The 27,473-nt window shown below is 33.9% G+C and overlaps 1 protein-coding gene across 1 annotated transcript in view; it reads left to right on the top strand.

Moving 5' to 3' along the window:
* The window catches only part of LOC129799094 (tetratricopeptide repeat protein 28), a 67,379-nt gene that overhangs the window by 23,905 nt on the left and 16,001 nt on the right, over positions 1-27,473 (top strand). The window contains exons 3-4 of the mRNA XM_055842725.1: positions 24,107-24,166; positions 24,236-24,391. Of these exons, the coding sequence (XP_055698700.1) occupies positions 24,107-24,166; positions 24,236-24,391 (216 nt within the window). The remainder of the gene's footprint in view (positions 1-24,106; positions 24,167-24,235; positions 24,392-27,473) is intronic.

Raw genomic sequence — 27,473 nt, 5'->3', positions numbered from 1 at the left:
GCAGAATTTGCCGGGTGGGAAAATGACACATTTTTACTCAAACGACTGAAATGCTTCAAAAACAAAATCACTCATCTGACAACCCACATGCCATCGTGACATTGAGCAATTCTAGCAATAATGTCCTGGCTAAATCAGCGATTTCGAGTGGTTCTAGAAGTTTTAATTAGCAACTTTTCAATGTGAAATTTTCTAGTGTGATAACACCGTTATATGTGACACCACGGTCACGAGCGGCTACGATCCTCACTCGATCTTTATCGCTCGGAACATACTAAAATTTGAAGCTCAACCTTTCCAACTATCGAGAAAAATGTACTTTCCGGAAAACTAAAGTTGATATTTGTCGAATTATTAAGCTCAAAAGTCCAAAAGGGAAAACTTAGCCATCCAAATGTTTGTAACGAAAGAATTGCGAGAAACCCTTTGACTCGGTCCGAGCCTGATCTTATGACATGATAATTTCGTAAGGATTACAGTACGTGAGATTTTCAGTAGGCTCACTTAATGATAAAAGAAAAAAATGCAAGAAGATTCACCGCAAAGAGAAAATCAAAAGATTTCAATTGGTGGTCAAGAGAGGAACCCGCCAAACCATCATAGTTGAGATGGTAATGTTATTTATTTATTTATTTATTTTTTTTTTTTTGAAAAATACCAGTAGAACGCCTAATGGAACATTGAAGCAAATGATAAATATAAATTACTTTGCAAATGATTTATTTCCCATTTTAAGACACTATTGCCTGGGCAAAATATGGTTTTTGTGCCATGTGCCCCACTATCGCGTTTCTTTTGCACCACAATCACTTTGGCATGTCTTCTCTCACTTCTTGTGTGTCTTCGGACATGGTAGTTTATTTGCAATGAAATAGGGAGAGAACATCTCATTCAACTTTTACCATTTATGCCAATGTTTGTGTGTCATTTGATGGCATAAGAGACGTGCATAAGAGCGTAAGAAAACTATCACAACTAGTTAAAATGTTCATATCTCCTCTTGACTTCTTCAACTTTTAACAAATCCCACCCTTTATGTGTCTCCCGTTTTTTTCATCTCACACCATTGGGAGTCGTGAGAAATTTTTGCGTGCAACAGAGAGTGATTTCCAGTTGGCTCTTTAATCTATGAGACACAGAGTTGGGAGAGAAGAATGAGATAGTAGGAAGAACTTGAAGAAAAAGTGCAAGAATCTCTTTCAACTGAACTAGGAATGTAGAAAAAACGGAATGGTCTTGATGATTCTATTTTAAATTGACTGATCTTGCCAATTTTCCGGGGGGTCCCTTTAAGACTTCATGTCATTATCTCCAATCGTTTGCGTTTAATTTTGCAAAGTCACGCCGAAGTTTGGTTCTAAAACTCTTCAAACTGCTTCAACTGTTCCCACTTTCGCCGGCTCTGTTTCTAATTTCGCCGCCTCTGTTACTATTTTCGCCGGATCTGTTCCTATTTTCGCCGCGAGTGTTCCCAATTCATTACTTAATTTGCCCACGGTGGCGTCACGCTTTAAAACAAATTCTTTCTACCTTTTCCTTACTATCTTAATTATTAAAAAGTTTAACAGACATTTCAAAATATTAAATAATGCTTCTTATTAAAGCTTTCTGGTCAAAATTATAAATGTAGTATAAATTCTGTAAGCAGTTTATAGATTTTAAATTAGAAGATTCCTCGGATTTTCGCGTTTTGTAAGATGTTATGTAAGAGAATTCCTCTTATTTGTTGTTAATCATTCATGTGAAAAATGATATCTTATTCATAGAATATCCTCTTCAAATCGCTACCGTAGATGCGGGTAATTGCATTCCGAGGGTAACTTTCCAACCTTACTTTTAATAAGCTTTTTTTATTTTCTAGAACTTAAGGATTATCTTGAGATCGTCCTTAAGTGTCCTTATCTCTGGATCAGAGGTGTGCAAGAACCGTTTGAAATCGAACACTGAGAAAAAAAGAGCTTACGATTAACTTTTTTTCGTCATAACTTTAACACTTTTCGGGTGTAAAATATATCAACATTTTTTAATGTTAATTTTACACCTTTTGAGGGTAAAATCAACATGAAAAAGGGTAACTTTAACCCATAATACACCTAAAAAGGGTAATATTTACACCGATTTCGAATCAATACTGCAGGGTAAAATTAACATTTCCGGAATGTTATTTTGACTTTTTCGGATTTCTCTCAGTGAACAAACGTTAAATGAAACTTGTACGTCAATGATCAAAACGCTACCTGAACAAACTTATTTTGACGTTTATTCAGTTTCCAACGGTTCTTGCGCACTCGGGCTCTGGACCATCCTTAAGTGCTAGAATTAAAGAAAAGCTTATGAAGATCAGGGGTGCAAAGTCACCCGCATCTACGGTAAGTAGGAAAACGACGCTGTGTAGAACTACTGATCGAAAAATCGGTCGACAAATTCCTGAACTGTCAGAGCTTTTACTAAAAGCGTTCAAAGCTTTATTGTTCGATAGCCTTACATAAAATAGAAAAAGAAGAAGAAGCAGAGCTTTAGTGACTAGTCAATCGAATAATTGGAATTTTCCTCAATTCTGCCATTCTAATTAAAGGACCACGCCATCTAGCGGGGGCAAGAACTACCTTTTAAGCTCTAAAGATAAACTAGATTGATCCTATACGCAAAAAGAAAAGAAATTATCTTTAGGTATGGCATCTTGGGCAATTCAATTAAATGAAACTTTAACAAATTATTCAGCAATTTCTACAAATATATTCACGATTATGTAAATTAATTATTTACTAAAGATTGTGAATCAATAAATTGGAAGGTGTGGATTAATTTTGCGATGGTAACAGGAGAAATATTGTAATTTTCGAGAGACTATTAACACACTCTGGGGAATCTTCAGAATGCAATACATATTCTTCATTGCAATTCCACGGTCACTCCTTAAAAGTATTTACTGTGAGTTTTAGCAGAAAAATAATATAATCTGAAATGGTTGATAAGAATCTCTCATGTGGGAAATTATTTTAATAATTTTCTTTCAATTCGTATTAATTTAGATTCTCAATTTTGCAAAGTCGAGGGGAGGCTGTCGAGTGTCAATAACCCTCTTTTACATTGGCGGAAAGTACAGAGGCGGGAGGTAGATTAAAAAAGAAAAGAAACAGTGAGATGAGAACGAGAATTTTAATGCAATTTTCCAAAAAATTAATTGCAAAATTACTTTGCAATACCTAGTGTTGTTGGTAATTGGTGTTTTTTTTCGTTCTTTTGCACAACCGAAAGGATTATTGGATACCTATTTGATGTTGGGCTGAAGAACGAAAGGGGAGTAAGAGAAACGGCATTAATTACAATTTTCTATAACAACGTGAAACCATATCGGTTGTGATGTTCTATCAGTACCGCCTCCGAAAAAAAGCACCTTCTCTCTTCCCTAAGAAATTGCATTCTTCGGACTCTTTTTCACCCAATATACCATCAATTTTTTCCCTCCTGCCATATTCATCTCTCATGTGGTTTCTCCATGTGAGAGATTTTCGAAAAGTGTAACCCGGCTGACCACTAGTGATCGGTTTGTATCCTGTCAATCGCTAAACTGAATGTAAATTTACTTGAAAAAAGAGACATTAATATTATACTAATATTAAGTTTACATACTTATATTTATGGTAAATTTCATGAAACCCTCTTTATAATGTAAAATCACATCATAACTAAGACGAAACATGCAAAATTTGATTATATTATCTTCATTCGAAAACTTAAAAAATGTCAATAAACTTTTTTCGAATTTAACTGTCGCCCGGATTAAAAAGTAGCCCGATCTTAAAAGAGCCGAATTAGCGAGAGTCTACTGTAATAAATAAATTGACTCTTAAGGCCTCTACATATTGGCCGTAATTTTCGTCAAAAATTGCTTTTTTTTGAAGGAAGTCGTATGCATTACTGAAGGTGTTTACGTCACAATTCTATCAAAAATACAATTTTTGACGAAAATTGCTTCTATTATATAGAAGTCTTTAAGATGTCTACACATTATTAGGAAATTGTGTCAAAAATGCGCTTCAAAAAGTATTCTTCAAAAAATTTGCCTACACCATATTGGTGACAAATTCTTGACCGAAAATGTTTTTTTTTTTTTTTGACAAAATTTGGCCTAGTCTGTAAAAAATTTCGTCAAAAGTTTATTCAATTTGAAGTATTTTGCTTCGAATAATTTCCTTCAAAATAGGTCAAAGGCATTTTCGATAATATTTTTGAAGAAAATCACCACGATTAGAGATTATTTTTCATGAAAATTTGTCATGTAACTTCTGGAAAAATAGGAAAAAGTTTGTGGAGGTTTTTTGAAGTATTTAATGAATTTCCGTGGAAAATATTGTAAAAATGCGAGGAAATAGTGTTTTTTTTTTGAATATGTTCTTCCTAGTGGAATCCAACCCTTTTGAATGAACATTTATTGTGATTTTTCACTAGAAATTTCCGACAGATCACCGAGAACACTTTTCTAAGTTTTTCCAGCAGTGAAAAGACGAAATTCTCATTCAAAATAATCCCAAGAACAAATCACTTGGGAAATGGTAGCGGACTGTTGAAAATTCTTTTCAAAAATTGAAATCTCTCTTTACAGATTTTTAATGAAATATGCTCCAATGTGTAAAGGAACTTTGTTACTGTTACTGTGAAATTTCTGAACTGATACCATGATAAAAAAAACATTTAAAATAACTTCAATAGAAACACTAAAGATTTTCCGGATTTGAGATTCTAAATACATATAAAAAAAATTCAAGGTGTGAGGAGGGTTCAGCATTAAGGCTTTAATTAATACCTGGCTATAGACACTACTTTAGACCTTATTGTTAAGATCTGTATAGTAGGCCCTAATTAAAGACTGGATTTTTCAACGTACCTCATGATTTCAATTTTGGATACAGGGGGTCCCGGGATTATGCATATTTTCGGGACCGAAAAATTACTTAAAGTGCCTTAATGCATACATGAATTTTGCATATCCTCAGGAGATTTCTTTTGACTAAATTACAAAAATGCCGTAAAATATACAAAATATTATTAGCGCCAATTTCTTTGTCGTTTTTTAGCACCGTAAGAAACACATTTCAAATTTACCGTCTCGAAACTGCACACATTTAGGGGCATTTCAAAAATGATTTTAGATTTTACAAATTAGCTCCTAATGGTAGGAAAAGATCTATTGACATAATCCCATCATAATGCATAATTTCGATATGCATAATCCCGGAACTCTTTGTATTTGGCAAACGGTAGAAGTTGTGGGAACCGGAGTTCGTCGGGGAATTTGGAGTTACTGTAGGAAAACGTCAACTCTTTCCAGAGCTTTCGGCTCAGTATCCAAGCCTTCATCAGTGGTCGGTCGAGTCTAAATGGGAATTTCTAGAGTTTTGTCAACTATATTGATGGGGAAACCGGAAATCGTCGGGAAATGGAATCTCTCAAGGAAAACTCATCAACTTTTCTCAAAGCTTTCGGCTCAGGCTCCGAGCCTTCATCAGTGATTGAGAAAAGTTGATGAGTTTTCCTTGAGAGATTCCATTTCCCGACGATTTTCGGTTTCCTCATCAATATAGTTATCCTCACGTCAGTGTTGTCAACATTTCACGTCTGATGGTCATGCACAGGACAATACAGAAGATGTGGGGGTACTTTTCACAAACAGATATAACAATAAATTTTCTTCTAACATTTCTGGCAACACTTTTCCAATTTCTTCCGGGCTTTTGCGTTTCTGGTGTGTTTCACTGTAAGCAAAAGTCTATGCACAAGTGGAATTTTGGGGTTATTTCTGGACCCAAAGGCTTATTTCGTCCGTTCGTTCGATGAAAGGTTTTCTCCCACCCTCAAAATCCTAATAATGTAATAACCCCTAAAAATTTACAAAAAAAAAAGTTGTTAATTTTACACGTTCAACTAGATATAACCCCTTAAGTATTTACGACGTGGAACTTCCACATGCAATATGGCTTTTCCTCCCTTGGAGTCATTATTGTTCTCCTTCAAAATCGATATGAATATTCGAATGACCTTGTTGACATCGTCTCCTGTCTAGAGACGTTTTCAAATATAGTGATCCACCCCGATCTTGAGAAGAACAATCCGTGACCAAGTGTTTACCAAGTTTCTGGTCAATTTACAATGAATTTGTGGTCAGCCGGGATAGAGGTATGAAAGAAAAAAGTGCACAAGACTTTTATTTCATCGATCACGAATGGATACCACGGTTGAAGATGAAAAGCTCCCAATGGGTGAGGCATATAAGGCAAATGAGAGAGTATCATGGGCAATTTGTTGCTTCCAACGTGCTTCAACGTGAAATTCAATCCTGGAATATTAATATAGAATTAATTCAATTATATATGAATTTAATTGTGGCGATATGTGAGGAGGAGACAAATCTCTTATGAGCAATTTTATACGCTACTCAACAAATTCCTCTGGCCAAAGAGGTGGTAATAGGAGATGAAGAGGCCAAAAACAGAACTCTCGAGGATGGTGAGAGGTTTGGGATGGGTTTACTGGAGAAGGAGAAAAAAAAGAGCAGAGGCACGATTAGCTGTGTTAATGAGAATAGAATATTCATGAATATTAGAATATTGTCTCAATAAATTTCGAATTACACACACGTTGGGTTTCATTTAAGATGTTTTAGATGTATGGAGAGAATAGAGATTGAGGACTAGGAGGTGAAATAATCCAAAGAGAAACACTCAATGGAATGTTTCTATGTTCCCATGCAAAAGGAAAAATTATCCAGTAATTTTTCCCTCGTTATAGTGTGTATTTCGAACATTTCGAAAGAGGAAAGAATTAGATAAGAGTGAAAATTTAAGTGAGAGATATTTTACGATCACTTCAAAATACCTGAAATCATTTAACGTGAATTTCTAATATAAAATATTCAATTAATTGATATTGATATTGGTTGAGACAGTCATGTGATTATTTTCTAATTGTGATGGAAATGTTTGAAATTCTCCATTTGAAATTCAATCCGACTCCACTATCCAAAATCAATTAATCAAAGAAGATTACACAAAGAAGCTCATTTATGAGTAAGAAGTTCACCAGAGAACATCCAGTAATATAATATTTTTTCCCCAAATGGATGTATAATTATATCATTGAGTGTTAAATTTTTGCAATGGAGAAGAAACAATAAAATTTCACGGTTCTACCGTGAAGACGCACGATGAAGATGGGATTGAGGAAAAAAAAGAGAAGCAAAGAGAAGGGAGAAAAAAATGATTCGCATATTGGCCAGGAAGTTCACGAAATTAACGTCAATTTGCAATTTCTCCAGAGATTCTCAAAATACAGCATGAGAGAGATGCTTTTGGGAGTATGGAGGATGAAAGAAGAGAGTCTTGTTCCATTCAAATCAGAATTTCCCCATAGCCTTTAATTTTCGGATGGGGCTTCTTATGTAGCGCAGAATGTTGTTTTTAACATCAATGCGCAAGGTTAATCACTAATTTTGTGGCAGTAAAAATCATTGTAATTATCTGTTTTCCAATTTTATGATATTTTAATAATCACTAATTTTTATAAGGTTTTATAAAGAAGACAACTGAGGCTAAAAGTCCTTTGCAGAATATTCGGGGTTAGGGTTTAATCTTAAAAATTATCCCACGCTTCTAATATCGGTTATTAACCCATTTAAACCTATCAGGGATTCAAAGACCTTTCTAATGAATCGAAAGTTGCATCAATCGGTTGAGAAATACACCCACTGTAGCCCTTCTGGGGCTTCATCTTGAAAAATTCTAGTAAGGGTTGATTCAAAGGAATTGTTATGAACGTTAAGATCGAAAAACCGGAATATATATATATATTTTTTTAATATTGTGCTTAATCCTTTATCGACGAGACACTTTTTACGGACTGAAAATCAACAATAAAAATTAAACTGGTAAAAATAATCAAAGATAAGTCTTATATATAACCGTGGAAAGTCCAACAGAGCAGTCTGATTCGGTGTATTTTGCGCTTCCTATGAACGATAGGGACAAAAATAGCCCAAAAATTTAAGTAATTTTTCAGACAATACCAATGAACAATAATTTTCGCTTTAATGAAAAATATTACGTATGAGTACTACAGTATTTATTTCCGAAAGGTTTTTGCTAAAAAAAAAATTGGAAGTATAAAAAGCAAATAAAATCAAATATAAATTTGATAATTTAAAAATTTACCATTTTTGAGCTTAAATATTTACTATACAGTAAATAGCTAGAGATTTGCAAAAAATATCCTACATTCCCTCTGCAATTACGTACAAACATTAAAAAAAATAACTTTGGGTAGTCAGGAAAAATTATTTTCTTTATGGGACACCGGTGTTCCAATCGTCCTTAAAGGGTTAACCGGTCCATAACCAATTTAAAACAATTTGGTATTTGCCTGCCCAAATAGCGAAAGAGTTACAGGTAATGGTGATCTCCATATAGCCTGTTAATATAATCTACATGTTAGATAAGATAAGATTTCGTTCTTACGTTTCGTTTTTATGTTCATGAGATTTGGGTGATGACCGTAAGAGTAAGATCGCGAGTATAAGCTGCCGAGATAATGCACTCCAGGGTCCATAGTAGTTAATGGAATTACTCATCGAGATCGAGTGAAGAACGTGACCGTTCGTGAGGAGCTAGGAATCGAGGAATTCCTTTTTCGCGTTCAGAGATCACATCTTCAATTGTATTGCCATGTACAACCATGTTTAGCGCATGAATAGTAAAAGATTACTCAGAAAAGCTATGCAAGCTAATGAACGTTTAAGAATCGAGTCCGAGTACCTTCCTGTAGTGGCGTAGATTGACAGACGGAGACCGCTATCCTAGGTGCGCTAAGTCTGCGACCCTGATAGGGACAAGCTATAAAAAATTAATTATTTAATGCAATTCATATATTTCTCCCCAATTAAAACTTGGTTACGGCTGCCGCCGACTTACCACAATCGATTTCATCAGTCAAACGGCAGAAACCACTCAACCATAGATCGTATATGTCAAAAATTTGTTTCAGTTTTACGGAAAGAGAAGCCACGATCAGGACGAGTGATATCCAACTCCTCAAATTTCACTCAATTGCAGACAGGAAAATTTAGGGTAAGTGTGCAAAATTCCGGCATAGTTGCACGCAAGGGACAAAGTCTTAAGTTTGAAATGTAATATTTTTAATATAAATTGAATATTTTTGTTACTCTTTTATAAGCAGTGTTCCTTGGAACCTTGCAGACAGTTTATCATTTTTATTTCCTCTAAAATCATTCTTAATACATTTCAAAATGACTAATTCGGCCACCTTCATTCTCATAGTTCCTTGCCCTTCCAGAATTCTTTCAATAACTTTCTCAGATCATCTTGCTCGTCGAAGTGACATTTTTTGTTATTTTTTTGCATTGTACAATCTCAAGAGTATCCAAAAACTAAAAATTCATGGAAATTCGAGGAACAAAAAATATGGCCGAAATTGCAAGCTGGCCGGAATTTGGCACACTTACCCTAACTTAAATTCATACCCTATTTAAATTTTGTCATAATAAAGCAAAATACATGAACACCATGGGCTGCCAGTTCAATTGTACGCACCATACCGTCTTCAAATTTCGCAACTCGGAGAGTAAGCGATTGAAGTACACAAAGCAATTGATTAAGGTCGTGTAATAAGTCAAGCAGAAGTGGCTTCTAATAACTAAATTGGTAGAACACTAGTCTAGTTAACGCGAGGTCTTCAGTTCGATTCTGGGTGGAGGCAGGACCTTCACCTGTCTCCACTTCAGAGAGAACTAGATGATTTGAGTGTCACTTGCTCTGATTGACGATTCTTTGTACGTAAATACAGTCGAGTTCCTCAAATTACGTTTGTCAAAGTACGTTTTTTAGAGTCTTTATAGGATTTGACCTTGAAAAAACCATATTCAGGCATGATTGAAGGACATTTTTGAATATAGGCGAAGTTTCTACAAAGATAACCTATGAAAAAGCGATATGAAAACGATACTTTGCAGGCGTAGGATATTGGTGATACTTGAAAAATTTTCAAGTATCATTTTCAAGTATCAAGGGAATCAAAGCAATTTGGAGATTTATAGTCCAAGCAGATCGGCAGACCGCGCCGATCATTCTCTCTTTGTTTTGTTTGAGTAATAGTGGCCATCAGTGTCTTATCATTGGTGTCCACCGTGACCACCCTCCAGAGTATTTCTGTTATAAATCATGTCTGAGTAAGAGAATTATTAGAATTACCTTAACCAATTTCTGATAAGAATTTAGATATATTAGTCATCAAACTCAGAATATTTATGTTATGTCTCTTGCAAGAAAACATAAATTTAACCTACTGTAGATATAAGAAACATCTACTGTTGTGAATCTTTTATGCTGTGATAAAATTTTTATGGGCAATGCTCTCTACTTTGTTCTTAGCCTCTGTAAATTTTAAAATTTTTTTTAAAAGTTTTGAAAGTTTAATATGTCCTGTTGCGAATTTTGTGACTCACCTTGCAATCTTTCTCATGTTGTCGATGGGAAAAATTGCCCATTTGAGCAAAAGTGCAATGTCCAGGGACTTTTTGCGGGAAGAAATCATCATCATCAATCCCATGGTAATTTAGCTTCCAATAGAGGTTCCACAGATGGGATTCTTGGAGTTGAAGGAGGGGACGGTACAGAAGAATCTCACATAAAATGGTCAATTGTAAAGCAATTAACAGTCAGTTTATATGCAAAAGTTTATTCACTGGCAACATTATCGGGAGATATCAACAAATTGCACATGTTATTGGAAGTCAAGCATTTGTGTGTGTCTCTGACCAGTTGACCAAAAAAAAAGACGAAGAGACTGAGAAAAAAATAGCTATCGTCTTGTGAGTCTCTGAAGAACTAAAGAAATCCGATGAGGTGAAGGATTTTAATGAGTTCCACTCCAAGGACATTCCAATATGAAGAGAATCACATGGAGATTTCCTCACAAATGGAAGTTTTCTCTGTTTTTTGGGTTGCTAAAACAAAAGGAGGATGAGGGACAGCAAAGGAGGAGACAATAGTTGAAGAAAAAGACACATAAGAAGATAAAATGCAAATTATCAAAGGGTTCAAATGTAATTAAAGAAATTGTTGATGGAGAAGAAGGAAGTTGAATCTTGGGAATGAAAGATAGGTTTAAAAGGCAGAGAGAAGGAGGAATTTTTGATTTCTCAGGAATTCCGTGGTTAAGAACACGACTGGGCAAAGAAGAAGGCAAATCTTTGGGTTCTCTCCTAAACCCCAACACCAATCATTAGACCAAAGACCACGACGATAAAACTCACGAGTGAGAGAAATGTTGGACAAAAAAGAGATGATGATGGCAAAAAAGAACGATAAGTTGGAGGAGATGAAAAGAACTTAAAGGGGAAAAGAGAAGATACCAACAAAAACCGTTCACCATCTGGGAATATATCAAGAGAAGAGGCATGCCATTGATTTCTTTCGCTACTGAATCTGTGCTTGACGCCCTCCTACTATGCTCTCGCAGCATAATTAGAGATTGTATTTCCCATCCCATAGTGCCCTCTTCACCATCATCTCCAGCATCATGCACCTTCATGATGCTCAATTTGCAATTTTCCCTCCTTTTTTTTTCTTTCAAAAGGAAGAAAATGCATTTATGATCTCCAATCTTTACTGTCCAATGATAAACAATCTCTGTGGAAAGTTCACAGAGTTCTCGAACTTACCAAGAGTTCAAGCACTTCAAGAATTTTTCTTCGGCATTGTTTTGGGTGTGTGGCAGTTTATAACCGATTCAATGCGGTTTATGAATTAGATAAGAACTTTTTCAAAATAGGAAAGAAGTGGCACAATGGCCTGGAGAGAAAGATAACTATGCCATACACAGTTCAACCGCGTGAAGATCTGTCGATTTCTCGTGAAGATCGCATGTTGATTTGCCGATTTTAGCAAAAGATCGTGCCAATATGTTGATTTTTTTATGATCGCTGGAAAGATTGGTTCGACTTGCTCTTGTTTGCAAAAATGTCAGTCTTCAGACCTTTAATGGAGAACCGTCAATTTGTTGATCTTTGCAAAAATTAGCACGATTTGCTGATCCATAGAAAATCACTCCGATCTGGGGTGATATGATAACTACTTATCGATAGTATCGACTGTCGATTATGAAAAATTTAAACGATAGTTGCCCTTCCTGTAATTAATATATGTAGATACTTAGCAACAGTCACATTCTCATCATTCACTAAATCTACTAAATATAGATTTATCGGTACTATCGATTCGATAGTATCGAAAAGTTATCATCCCATCCCTGGTTATTTCTGCAGTGATCATATCGCAGATCGAAACAGCCTTTATTTGCAAAAATCCTGCTAGTAAGTGGATTTTTCATTAAAAACTGTCGATTTGCCGATCATTAGAAAACTCATGCCAATTTGATGATTTCTGCAGAGATCGTTCCGATCTGATGACCGCTACAAAGATTATTTTGTTCTTTTATTTATTTCCAAAAGCCCTGTCAGTCTACAGATCTTTAATGAAGAACCGTTGATTTATTGATCTTTGCAAAGATGAGCATAATTTGGCAATCATTGCAAAAATCATGCCGATCTGACGATTTCTGCAAAGATTGTGCTGATCTGTTGATCTCTACATAGCTTGTTTCGATCTGCCTTTATTTGGAAAAATCCTTTCGGTCTGCAGACCTTTCATGAAGAACTGTCAATTTATTGATCTCAGCAAAATCAGTTCAATTTGCGAATCTACACAAAAATCATGCCGATCTGGCGATTTTTACAGTAATCGTACCGATTGCTTGATCGACAATTCTTTCGATTTGTCATTATTTGCAAAAACCCTGTTAGTCTACAGATCTTTAACAAAAAAACCGTTGAATTATTGATCTTTGCAAAGATAAGCACAATTTGACAATCATTGCAAAAATCATGCCGATCTGACGATTTCTCTAAAGATCGTGTTGATCTGTTGATCTCTACAAAGTTTGTTTCGATCTGCCTTTATTTGTAAAAAACCTGTCAATGCATAAAAAATCAGTATGATTTGCCAATCTATACAAAAATCATGCTGATCTGGCGATTTTTGCAGTAATCGTGCCGATCTGTTGATCAAAAATGGTCTCGATCTGCCATTTTTTTTTAAATTCTTGTCAGTCTATAGATCCTTTATCGAATAAATCGAAGGCCCTTCGATTTGTTGATCTTTGGAACGATCAGTACGATTTGCAGATTTTTGCATTTCACGATTTCTGCGGAAATTCTGCCGATCTGTTGATCAAAATGATTTTTTTTCAATTCTTAAGATACTTGTGAAGACCGTGTCAATTTTTCGTGGTTTGTAAAAATGCGCTGATCTTTAGGTTTAAGATAAAAATCGCGCAATTTTGTCAGTCTTTGCAGAAATCGGCACAATATTTCCAAAGTTCATACCAATCCGCCGATTTATACAAAGGTTGTGTCGATCTGTCGAGTTCTGAAACCCTATTCGAAAATAAGCTTGACGATTTCCACTGCTTAGATTTTGATAATACTTTTTTATGAATATTCGATACGAATTATTCGTCAATAAATATTAGTAGAACATTTTTTAGGGTTTAGAATAATAAACTCTTCCTTTCCATTTTATTTTAGGTTGGAAGCTCAAGCATGTATAAGAAATTTATTACTCTATTACGTTGTCTGTTGTAAGTTTCGAATATGCGATCGTTTAGAAATAATCTTGTCTTTGAATTAATTTATTCGAATTAGTTGACTAAAAGTAAACTTGAAATGGGTCACATATTCAAAGACATCGCTTGGCTTTCGTTTTGAAAGGGTTTGAAAGGGTTTTGCTTGGTTAGACCGTTGAACAAAGTGGCAGTTCTTCGAAAATCTATATTGAGTTTTCGAACTATACGGCTACTCAATATCGAATTTTCGTACAGTTCTAAAACTCCGAATAATAATGGCAATAAATTATACAGTTCCTACTGCTTTAATTTGATTTTCTAAAGTCTTCATGTATTTTTCGAAATTAGAATTTCGAAATTCGAATAAAAACAGCAAATGTCAATTTTAAAGGAGCATAGAAAACTAGAAGTGAACATCCTTAACCGTTTAATCTCTTTTCCAGGAACAAACATTAAGATTAAAAATAAAGAGATTGTTAAGAATCACAGCTAAAAATAATTTATTTGAAGTTAACATTTAAACATAACTCAATATCCTGGCATAATGTTTCTTCCTCTCTTTTGAAGTTAAAGCAGTTAAATTATTTCTCAAAATGAGGAAAAGATTCACTTACAAAAACCCCGCTACAAGAAATTGAAAAGGGAATTTAAAGAGGAGAAATGAAGAGTTGAGTAAAAAAAAAAAGAAGAAAAGACATGGTAATTTTTGCACTTATAGTTCCATCGTAAGGCAAATAATTGATGGTAATATTGAAGATGAAAATTGCATATAGAAATTTACAAAGAAAGCTCCTTCTTGCATCGTCTTATCGTGGAAATAAATCATTTAAATGAGTCTTTCATTTGGTGGTTCATGGTGGCTCTTTTTTTTTTGCTCTGCTGTGTCTTCTTCGTCTCTTGGGATCTTCCACCAACATTCATCAGCACTTCAAAGTATTTCTCAATTTCTGCTTCTAAAGAGGGGTATTAACAGTTTTCACATCGATTAACTCATCTCAGAGATTTCCTCTATAAATTTTATACTTGGGAGATTATGTTTCTCTACAATATGCAGAAAAAAAGTGATTTACTGTTCCCTCTAATCTAAATCACATCAATCGATACATCATCATATGGGGAGATTCTTAATTAATCTCTTTAGATAATTCACAAATCAGTAAAATTGTTGTCTGAGAATGAGAAATGGGAAAATTTAAAGTCATATCTTATCAATTGCGAAATGTCAAGATGAATCTCTGAAACATTCTTCTGTACAGTGAATTTAAATTGTTTTACTTGTTACACAGTCAACAAAGTTGCAGAGATATTTTGATATTAAAGAAGATATTTGGTGACAGTGTCTAGCCTAAAATAGTAACGCACGTTCTTTTGGCAAATACAAAGTTCGATTTACATAAAATCAAATATTGAGATCCCTTAAAAAATAAAAAAATAAATTGTTTTTGATTAATTTTGTGATTTAGTGAAATTTTTATCAATTAATGTGTTCCTGTTCTGCTGCCTAAAGGTGTCTACACATTGAGCACAATTTTCGTCAAAAATTGCTTTTTTGAAGGAAATTGGCTGAAGTGCTGTAGGCAGAAACGTCAAAATTCTGTCAAAAATGCAATTTTTGACAAAAATTGCTCCCAATGTGTAGAGGCCTTAAGTGCCCGACTTTTATCTCTTTTTGTCAAATTGAAATCTAAATTGCATTTTCTTGTGTAAAATTTTATTCTGATGCATATAGCGTCTGGCAACCCTAATCGATGAATTGTGCTTTGAAAGCTATGAGGAAGATAGGAAGAATTTATCGAAATTCATAATACTAAACCGCTAACTGCCCTTTTTGTCTAGGGAAAAGTACCCATGTTTCGTACGATCATAAATCCCAAGCCAAACCTCTTCGAAACTGTACCGGAAGCCTAAAGTGCAAGTTCACGTACTCGCCGATTTAGCGCTGATTGTTCTGTCATTTCGAATTCCGAATTCTTTCAATCGTCAGCAATGTCCACAACAGTGTGTAATACGTTTGCTGCAAAACGCGAATTTTTGCGGAACTTCAGCATCGCAGACCGTTTTAATTGCAATTTCATTAAAATAAATGTCTTTTTAAAATAAATAAATAAATAAATAAATGTTTTTTTTTAAATAAATATAATAACTTTCCCAATTTTAGAGCTCTTTCCGGTTGAGGTTTTTTTCCCTTACCGATTTGAAGGTATATCAATTCGTTGGAAGTTCGAACGTTTAAACCTACTTGGTACCAAAAGTGAGAAAGTTCATGAAAAGGACATTTATTGTAATAAAATTGCAATTCAAACGTTCTGTCGTCCTGAAATTCCACAAAACTACACAAAAAATCACTTTTTGCAACAAACTTTTACACATTGTTGTTGACATTTTTTGATGATTGAAATGTCAAGAATACCAAAATTCGAAATGGCAGCGCTAAAGCGACGAGTAAGTGAACTTTCACTTTAGGCTTTCGGTAGATTTTCGAATAGGTTTGGCTTGGCTTTGCACTGGCTTTGTCTCTTCGAAAGGTTTATACTAAACGGAGCCAATGGGGACTTAGCAGATTATTCCACTACGGGATACGACATTTTAAACATGGTTTCCTTGTATTACCAATATTTTGATAATATGATCAGTCATAATCATTAATATATGTCAACTCAAGCTGTCAAATTTCGTCATTTATTTTCGATTTAAAATCTGTTTGAATTATTATTTTTTTTTAAAATTAATTTTAGCCGGGACTAGTTGAAATGAATCTTCGAAATAACATATTGAAAATGTTATCCGACGAGTTATCTACTACTAATGGGAACCGGTGAACGTTTGGGTTTAGGAGGAATCTAGAATTTTCTAAGCTGATCCTTCTTTCGATACACAAAATTTCCTTCTTTGAAAGCTTCTTTTGTTTATGTTCGAATATCTTGACATTCAATCAATATTAAATCAGCTGATCGATAGATATTTGTTTCTCTCGTAAATTATACTTAATAATACTTGGAAAATACCTGGTGTAGCAGTGAGTTATTGTTCAATAAATAATGTTAATATTTAGTTACACGATTTCATTGTGATTTATATGTGAGATGAAGGAGCATGAAGCGTTGCGAAATCTCAAGTAATCACAGTTTTTTTTTTAATATGAAGCAGAAGAGAAACCTGATGCTTGCTAGACAGGATTTGACGAAAGACTAATATTCCTGAGCAGAGAATTCAAAATCTAATACATTAAAAATTAATTCAAGTACCGAGTGATTGAAGTTCGAAATGTTTCGAAATAAAATTGGAAGCCTACCAGTCCAGCAACGAAAAAGTTCGGGGTTTCGCTCTAATTTGCTTAAAGTCGTACATTCTGAAAGTCGAACAATGAAAGGCTTCTTTCATCCTTGGTATCGTTATTTCGAAAGGGAAATTTATGATTCCGGCACACCTTTTAGATCAGGCAAATTTCTTAATGTCAAAATTCATATCCCTTTCTTTTTTAAAAGTTTTGCATGCGTTTGTCCTACTCCTTCATACTCTTCTTCTTCTTTTGAACATCACACCAAATTAAATTTAGTTCAGTTGAATTTTTTGGGATAGATTTATACAAATCTTTTAACCCTTTAAGGACGAGAGGATCAAAAATTGGGGGTCAGAATAAATCACTTTTTCTGATTTTTAAGAGCAAAACATAACTTTAGAAGGCCGTAGGAAAAATTTCATTGTTGGGTCACCGGTGACCCAATCGTCCTTAAAGGGTTAAGAGAGAGAGGAGCGCGAATTTAGATTTTATGAAATTATACCGATCTAAAAGGTGTGCTAAAGGCATTAGAATTTAAAATATCCTCATAACTGAGCCTTTAATCTGATTTAGTCGATTTAATTGATGCTATTCCAATGAAAGATGAACATTTTTTTTGACACTTTACTGTTCCCAAGTGCTTCTGCACTATCGACTTTTCATTATGTCGGTTCCTGTCTCGACTATTTTCCTTAGTCCTCATCGTATTCTAAAACTACCAAGCAGTCGCGACAAGAACCAATACAAAGAAAAATCGATTATGTAGAAGCGTTTGAGAACAGTAAAAGTGCTAAAAAACAAAGCTTTTTTGGTAAGCTGCATAACACTGATATTTCTAAATTACTCAATATTAAAATACAATGTTGTGCGTAATTATTTTAGATATAACACTGTGTTTTTAAGAGCAAGAAAACGAACAATTTGTAAACAGTAAATATTTCGACAATCCCATGGCAAAAGAATAGAGGTGAGAAGGTCGCGAGAGTGCCAAAAACCTGGGCAACAAGGTAGAAAAAGATATTCTAACATAGAAAAATTTCCCAAGTCATTGGAATAAATCTCTCGTATGGTATCATGTTTTTTTTTGCTTTCAAAATAAAAGAGTTGAAGTGAGGTAAGGAAAAGAATCAAATATCTCAAGGGGAAAAAGGTGTGCAGTAAAATGTGTGTTTTCTTAAAAAAAGAAAAGAAAAAAGAACGAAAAAAATCGTTTTGTGCGTGAAGAAGGTGAACAAAAGTGATTCGATTGGAATTTTTCACCCGCAAATAATTGTTAGTGTCTCACTCATTAATCAGTTTGATTAATTGCTTCTATGCGATTACAATCCAACACATAATTATATTTAATGCTTTTTCTCTTACTCCTCTTCAAAATGCTGTATAATAATCTCTCTCTCCTCCAATATGGAACTTCTCGATCATGTAATCTCTCCTTTTTCCCTCTGCAATTTTCTCAAAATGGTGAAATTGAATTAATTTCACCTTTACCAGATCCGTTGGCTTACGGAAAATGTGCAAGTCCAAATGTATCCCAGGTGATAGAGATTCTTATATTACATCTTTTCCTCATGGGCCTCCTTACATTCCGATATTTCTCTAATCTGAATTCCATCGAGAACCGGACAAGGTGAATTTTTCGTTCACAATCACTACTCAATTCTTTCGATTATATTGCATTTTTTTCTTGGTGATTTTTCCTCGTGCCTTTTTAGTCTTTTTCCTCTCTCCGTCTTTCTCTGCTTTTTTTTTGCTCGAACTGACGGGGAAAGCAATATAGCTATATAATTCCTATATTTTCGGATATATTGAAATATCTATTACTAACCCTCACCTTTGAGAGTATTATTATGATGTGATCTTACGAAACCAAAGAAAGAAACACTATTAACAATTCTTAATAAAGAAGTAATCAATTAATCAATTGTTTGCAACCATTAAAAACTATGTTAGTCAAATGGTTGTAGACAACGACTCCGCGGTTTTCCGATATCCGTATGACATCTATCAAAAACTTAAGAAATTCCATAAATCTCCCACAGCAAAAGTATGCTGATCGGTCAGTAGTTCTCGAACAAAAAGTTCTAACCAATTATATGGAAATGGCACTGTCTCGTGAGTGTCGTTTTAAGATTAGCAATAAAATTCAACTGGAAATTTATATGCTTCCAGCTGAATTGAAATCGGCCAGAATTTGGTGCTCGCTGGGTATTTTGAGCAGTATAGTAAGGTACAGTAACTGGATCAAGCAAGAAAATTTTTAGTACAGAACCCAGCTGGCACAACTTTGAAATGAGTCCATTACACTCACATTTTTTATGGATAAAAATATTACTTTTGCTTTTTCTCAAATTTGAATAGTTATACTATGTTACTGTAGTGACTATATTACGGAAATAAAAATATTATTTTAAGTGGATTGTATCTAGTTAGCGTAATCATAACGATCCACATAGCGAAGTGTCCGGATTAGCGCACTTGACAGTATTTGAATGCCGGACAAATTTGAACCACGACCAACTGTTTAAAACTTTGTAAAGCAAGGTGGTCGTCAGTCTTCGAATACGGCATTCTCTTTTCTTAAAACAAAACTTTTACTTAACTACGTTATTTGGTAAAAGTTGGACAGTAGTGCTGAAAGTCGGGCAGATCGAAAGTCGGACTATAAAAACGGCTTCAGCGCATAAGCACATCTAGACTTGAGTGTCCGACTTTTCAAATTTTACGGTATAAATACCGTAGATTCGGGTGGGTGACTTTGCCCTCTGCTGTTCATAAGCTTTTTTTAAATTCTAGCACTTAAGGATGGTCTTTACCGATCGCTATGTCTGATCGGTCAGGATCCTTACACATTAGAATTAAAGTGAAGTTTACGAACAGTAGAGGGGCAAAGTTACCCAGGGAAGACAAAGTCTCCCGCATCTACGGTATATAAAATATATAAAATGGAATTAATTAATTAATTAAAGAAGTTTCTAAAATGAGGACGTTTGGAGGTATGGTATTTCTAAATTCTCTAAATCCTTTTTGAATTGTAATTAAGCTAAATTCAGAAAAATAATTTTAGAGATATTTTTAGTATAATTTATTGTTAATTAAATGGAATTGTTCTATTTAATTTAGACTCCGAGCTACATTTTTTAACATAACCTCAAATTTTATATTTTGAATTCAATTGTCGTTCATATTTGAGAGGTTATATTTAAAATATGGTTCGTATTTAACCACGTTTATGCCCTAGACACACTTACGACTTAAGCCGAGAGACGACTTAGTGGAAAATGATGGAAATATAGTTTAACCATTATTTCTAATATAATTACGCTAATCCGTTTTTCGGCTAATCCTCATGTATGTCAAGGCCCTTACTCTACCAAAAAGCCATTTTCAATTTATAGCATCAAAAACTACAAGATTTCGAGCATTCTGCAAAGCTTGTTTCACTTTGTCACCGATTTTTTCCTTGTTTTTGATTTTGTAATAACCAATATAACTTTCTGTAGCACAGTGTAATTTGTTGGGGAGTGCGTGAAAGAGCGAGAGGGAAGCAATAATTTTCGTAAATTACACTCTGAATATCATGATACTCTCAAAGAGTCTCTCCTCAAGTTGCATGCCAACTGGAGGAGTAGAGAGATACCAGAAAAAAGGCGAGCAAGACCAGAGGAAAATTATACATCTTGAGATGAGGGGAGAGTCTTAACTGTGGGAATGACAAGATTGAAATTTTCGGCACTTGATAATTCTTCCGGTAAAAAAGCAAAAGTTGAACTGTATTGCAAAGGATCGAATACCTTTCAACTGGCCATAAGACCGTGGGTCTTCTTATTTGATCATGCGTTGCATCATGGAGAGGTTACACAGTGAGAGAGTGTAACTATATAAAAATCTAATTATCGTAGTTGGTAATGAGAATATATTCTAGAATTTTAGGTTAGATATGACATAACCTCTCAAAACAAGGTTAGAATTTGATACTTTTAAAATTGAAGAATTCCTATATAACTATCTTATTGCAGCGACTATAATTAATTTTCGAAATTGCGGATTAAGATAATCTGACACATAAACTGTTGCTTGAATATATCAGGTTCTGAACATAATCTAAAACTTTTCGTTTTCTTTTTTTTCGTTTTTGCAGTTTGGTTGTCATACAAAATTTAGTCCATATAGCCATTTAACTTTTCGCATTAACCTATTCTAACTAGGGTAACTCTACCAAATTTCGGCCAGCTTGCAATTTCGGCCACCTTCAAATTTTCATCAATTTTTAGTTATTTTAATACTCTAGAGATTGTATAATACGAAAAAACATGATAGTGCCTTCTCCACGAATTGGATGATGTGGAAAAGACCGCAGAAGAGTTCAGAAAGGCCAAGCAACTTCTAGAATCAGGGTGGCCGAAATATTACTCAAAGCTATATCTATATTTTAATCATTTTAAAATGCATTAAAAATAATTTTAGAGAAAACAAAGACGATGAACTATCCAGAAGGTTCCAAGCAATACTCCTTAAAAACAAGTAATAAACAAATTAAATTTGTATTAAAAATGTTACATTTCAAACTTAAGACTTTGGCGTTTGCATCCAACTGTGCCGAAATATGGGACACTTGACCTATGTGTACTATTGTATTAATCTATGTGTGTTAATTTGAATCTGTGGAACATATTGAAGATTATATTGAATATAACCTCACTGTTTAACCAAGTCAAATACAATGGACTGTCTCTCAGTTGAGCATTTGAGGCAAGATATCATCCGACTTATCGAGAAATTTGGGCATGAAAGGATATAACCTATAAAAAATTTGCATACTCGTAATGCTCATAAATCATTAAAAATTCCACATAAAACCTCAGTGATAAAGAATATCGATAAAACTAAATAAAATCATAGCAAATTTGAAAATATTTGTTTCAATAGACAAATTTAACCAAATGAGAAAATTGTCAACAAACTTTTATAAAATGATTAGCCACCCGAATGAGAGAGCAGCCCAATTGAAAAAGAACCTATTCAGTGAGAGTCCACTGAATGGGAAAATGGAGGAGAAAAACATATTTCCAACGAGTTAAAACTTAAATTTAATCTCCAAGATTTGGTGCTTTAAATTAAGATAATGCATTTTAATGTAGGGGAACTGTTCCATATTTCGGACAGGCTTTATACAAACTGCAAGGTTCTAAGTTTGAAATGCAATATTTTTTGTATTATTAGTACAATTTGAAAATTTCTGTTGCTTCTTTTTCAGGAACGTTTTTAGAATCTTAAAAGGTTGTTATAGATATTTCTGTATGTCCTATATTAGACACTAAAGTTATCAAAGACCCTTGCCTTTCTAGAACTCTTCTAAAGATCTTTCTAAAGCATCTCATTCATACAAGCAACACTATTTTATTTCTGTGACATCTTATATCCTTTATAAATTAAAGAAACTAACAATTTATGGGATTTTGAGAAACAAAAGAAGTGTCCGAAATTGCAAACTGACCAAAGTTTAGGACAGTTTTCTGTAAATTTAATTTGCAACAAAATATTCATATTTTAACTGAACTTTTAGACTGATTTTATCAGTTCAAACGAAGCATTTTTAATAAATTTTGGTTATTTTAGCTACGGTCTTCTCTACCACCTACGTTATTTTAATTCATCTCTTGATTAAATGACCTCAGATTAGAATTTAAGAACTAATTATGTACTTTGACCTACCAAGTGAACAAATTTTATTACATTTTAGATATATTTTATTTTTTCCATCTACAATTTATGTACAGTAGACTCTCTCTCAATTGAGCATTTGGGGCAAAATGTCATCCGGTTTATCGATAGATTTGGGCGTCAAAGCCTTTGTAAATTTTACAAAAAGCGCTCAATTATAAAGAATCACGATAAAATAGGAAGAACCAGGGGGTGACATTAGCTTTGAAAAATGCGACCAGTTTTAGTGTAAATTTTTCCCTGTTTTCGTACACGTTTCACGAGATATCTCCGAAACTATATACGTAAGTTGCCAATTTGGGGTTTTCGGTTGCCTATTCTATATTAAATTGGCTCTTACTTTGTATTTGTATTATTTGCTAATTCATTCTACAATGACAGAAAACAGCTAATAAATTGAAAAGTGTTTTCGGCATGCTAGAAACCCTAGAAACATATGGGAAACATAGGATACGTCATGCCCCTGGGAAGAACTACAGCGAATTTGAGCAAATTAGATTTATAATTAAACGTGAAAATTGTCAACAAAATTTTTCGGCGGATTGAGGAAGAGCCGATTAAGCGAGAGTACTGTACACTGGTAAAAATAAAAGGGTCAAATTGACCCTTTTCCAAAGGATGGATCATATTTGACTCTTTGAAAGGGTCACCAGGAACCCTTCAAAAGGGTCACGATTTTGACATCTATTTAATTCCGGAATAAACGAATAAAAAAACAATGAAAAAGTGATCTTTGGTGTTCGCTCAGATGAGAGAAATATGATATCAGTAATAAGTTTACAATAAAACATGATTATTCGTGATAAATGTGCATACTAAATTTCAAGTGATACAAAAGTGAACCTTTCAAAGGGTCAAATACGATCCATCCTTTTGAAAAGGGTCAATTTGACCCTTTTATTTTTACCAGTGTAATCTTAGGTTTTTCTTTCGAGGTTAGGTTCAAGATAACCTCAAATTTTAAAATAACGTATTTTAGTCAAATGGGAGAATAAGGATCATTATTGTTGGAAGCTTTTTGGAAATATTTAGTTGCAGAATTGAGGATAATCTCACAGAGAGAGTGAGTGAGAGATGATAAATCTGTAGCGATCAAAAGGCACCTATTTGTGTGGAATGTTGATTGAAGAACAACCAAAGCAAAATAATCCAATATGTTTTCTCTCTCCCTCCTGTATGCTTTGCATCATACATAATTTCTGTTACATACTTTATGTCAGATCTCCTCTCTCTTTTATGGTACACAGAAATGCATGCCAAAGAGAAAAGAATATCACGATCAATTTCTGATAAATTGGGAGGGAGGAAAGATGCAATAATTGAATGGGATGATAATACCACGTTTTTTTTTATTAAACCAATGCTCTTTTTTTTGCCTTTCTCTATTTTTGCAATTCCACCATCGAAATGCAGAATGAACCAGAAGGAACACCAGATTTGCCGGCTGCCAATAGAACGTTGTTTCTGGAGAAGGTGCGCGCGCATTTTATAGCAAATATTATTGAGAGTGGGATTGGTAGACTTAATGATGTTCATTTCCAGGTGAGACAATCAAATGCTGCATGCCAGAGTGGTGATTTTACAACGGCCGTCGCACTCTACACCGATGCTCTAGCACTAGATCCCACAAATCACATTCTCTACAGCAATAGATCAGCTGCTAGGCTCAAGCAGGGACAATTTCAGCTTGCACTTCAGGTGAGAGAACATTTGCTCTTTTGAGCAATATGGGAAACATTTTAACATGGCAAAAACTATTTTTAGACATTCCCATGCAATTTCCAAAGAAATGTGCCTTTCCGGGTCTCCTAAATCAAATCCACAATCCGGTCTGGGTTAAGAATTCTTATAGCAAAGAGAGGAATTTATTTGAGAGAAATTGCGGTCAAGAAATCAGGGAAATTATTGAATCCACTTCAATATATTCTAAGAATTTTCTGCAAAATATTGATTTTTCAATTAAAGACAATCACGAAGATCACGGCGGAATCATCAAGAAAACCACAAATTGATTTCAATATTTGTTTAGGTTCACTGCCTTTCTTTTAGGAGATTAACCAAAAAAAAGTTCGCTGTGTTTGAATAGGTTTTTTTCTTAATTAAATTAGCAAGAACTTGCAAAAACGTGCTATTAGTTTAATTGTTTAAATAAATGATATCTGGAAGTTCATTAGGCTTCTAATTAGAAATTCAGCATAAAATAAAAAAAAAGGCCAAGCGTTTCGGGTTTTGAGAATATTTGAATTTTATTCAAAAATTCTTTTACCATTATTTTTCTAAGATAAAGTACTTATTAAGCACTTAATAATAAGGGCGTGGTTAGGATATTAGTAAGACGGGAAGATGTAGGCCAAATTTGAAATTATGTTGGTAAAAGAGAATGTTTTTAAAGGATTATCTCCTAAACGAAACGTATTTCAAATGCGAAAAACAAGAATTTTCTGAAGAAAATAGCAAAATTTTCATTTTAACCCGATTTTTATCGATTTTAACTTATTAAAAAAAAACAATAAAATCCCTTACTAGAACCTTAAATCTTTCGATATTTTGGACAAAAATATCTACTACGGAACTGTTCTTTGAGAAAATTCCCTTCCATTTCTGAACCGATTTTGACGGACTTAGTCAAAGGTACGAAAACGTTCTTATGGTGAGTAACTTTTTTTTAGAAAAAAATGTTATTAAGCTTTAGAATAGTTCAAACAATTCATATTTTTCCCATATGCCTTTAAGGAATCTTTAAAGGAATTAAAGGAATATGGGACAAATACAATGTGTTCGAAGCTAGACTATGTGCAAAGCCTGTAAGCCTTCCCCTAATGGTGTTTTTTCATTAAAAAAAATATTGTTTTGGTACTAAAAGAGATATTTTACATTAAAAATTGACACAAATTATATTTTAATTTGATTTTGATGATTTTAAGGGGCTACGTAGGTCAAAGACTGGAAAACATCATATATTTTCTCTAATTTTTTTCCACATAATAAATTTTTATTTTAAATTAAGTTTTTAAGCATATAAAAGTACAATATTTAAACTATATTTTCTGAAATTTTCATTTAAAAATCTTAAAAATTCAGCCGTTGGGGCGGGACCTGTTTTTCGAAGACCTTTTTTGAAAAAACAAACTTTTCGGTGGACAAGATTTCTCTCAGAGTCTATTCATCTGACGTTAATAAAACTGTTGTCTGTTCTGATGAGTTAAACTCGTACTTGAACGGTACATTTTGTTTAACCGAAATTTGGATTTTTGGCAGAATTTTGTACTAAAAACACATTTTTGGCATATTTTACACTTCGTTTTGTCATGCAATGTGATCAAAGTTAAATTAATTCTATCGTTCAAGTAAGACTTTTACTTGTCAGCTAATAGGAAATATTTAGTTTTTTGACGTCAGATAAATAGAATCTGAGAAATTTTGTCCACCAAAAAGTATGTTTTCTTCGAAATGAAAAATGAATCTTTCAGAAAATATTGTTAAAATTTTGCTATTATTAAAGAAAATGCAGAGAAATCGAACTGAAAATGCAATAGACAATGATTCAATGAGCTTTTTTTGTCAAAGTTTCTTTCAAAACTTCATTAAAAAATCAATGGTAGGAGAAATATCGCTATTTTCGAACGACTCAAGCTTCGAGCAACTATATTTTTTCAACACGTTTTTAATTAATTTGATCTATTGCAATATTATAATTTAATAGCTAGTCCAATGCCTAAAAAATTTCCTGAGAAGAGCTATGGGATGGGTCAAATCAAATCCATAAAAAAAGTAGAAAAAAATTAATTGTAGTAAGCTTAAGTTTGTCCGAAGGTAGCGCGCTTTCCCCTATACGGATTTTGATTACAGTAGACTCTCTCTCAATCGGGCATATGGGGTAAAATCTCATCCAAATTATCGAAAGATTTGGGCATCAAAATCATTGGAAATTCCACAAAAAGCGCTCAAATATAAAAAAAAATCATGATAAAACAAGAGGAACTACAGCAAATTTGAGCAAATTAGCTTCATAATTAAACGTGAAAATTGTCAACAAAGTTTTGCGCCCGATTGAAAAGGAACCGATTGAGCGAGAGTCTACTGTATGTTTTTTTGGGATTGCTCGAAAACTCGTTGTGCGATTTTTTTCATTTTTGGATATCTTTTAGACATTATCCAGGCGAACATTTCGTACATATACGAAAATACCGTTGAATCATTCCTAATAACGGGTTTTCAAGGTCAAAGGTTAAAAAGGGCTTTAGAGAGCGTATTATCATGCGAATACAGTCATGTTTGGGCTTGTTGGAAAGGCCTTGGAATTTCCTACAAAACTGAACCGGTTCCAATTGGTTTTGAATAGGTAATGAACCGGTTCATAACCGATAAAAAAATTTTATCTGAAAAGCAATCCTATTACTTTTAAAACTATTTTGGGGGATCTTTTGAGAGATTTATGAATCGGTTTAAATTGGTTGAGAACCGGTAAACGGTAAATGATGCGAAAGTACTTTTGCGGTATAGCATCTAAGGGCCTCGACAGACCTGAGGATTAGCTGAGAGACGGCTTAGTGTAATTATATTAGAAATAATGGTCAAACTACATTTCCATAATTTTCCACTAAGTCGTTTCTCGGCTTAAGTCGTAAGTGTGTCTTCATCTTGATTGTGACATTTCCAACCATCCCTGCCGTCATCGCCGTCTTAGCTTTGGTCTTTGCTACCCCTTTTTTTTACAAAAACTTTGAGAAAAAAATGATTTTTTTTTAGCTGCCCCATCCCCAGAATTTGTCATGTTTTG

This window comes from Phlebotomus papatasi, chromosome 1 (assembly GCF_024763615.1).
Source record: "Phlebotomus papatasi isolate M1 chromosome 1, Ppap_2.1, whole genome shotgun sequence".
Taxonomy (NCBI): Eukaryota; Metazoa; Arthropoda; class Insecta; order Diptera; family Psychodidae; genus Phlebotomus; species Phlebotomus papatasi.
This window is presented reverse-complemented; position numbering and strand designations above follow the sequence as displayed.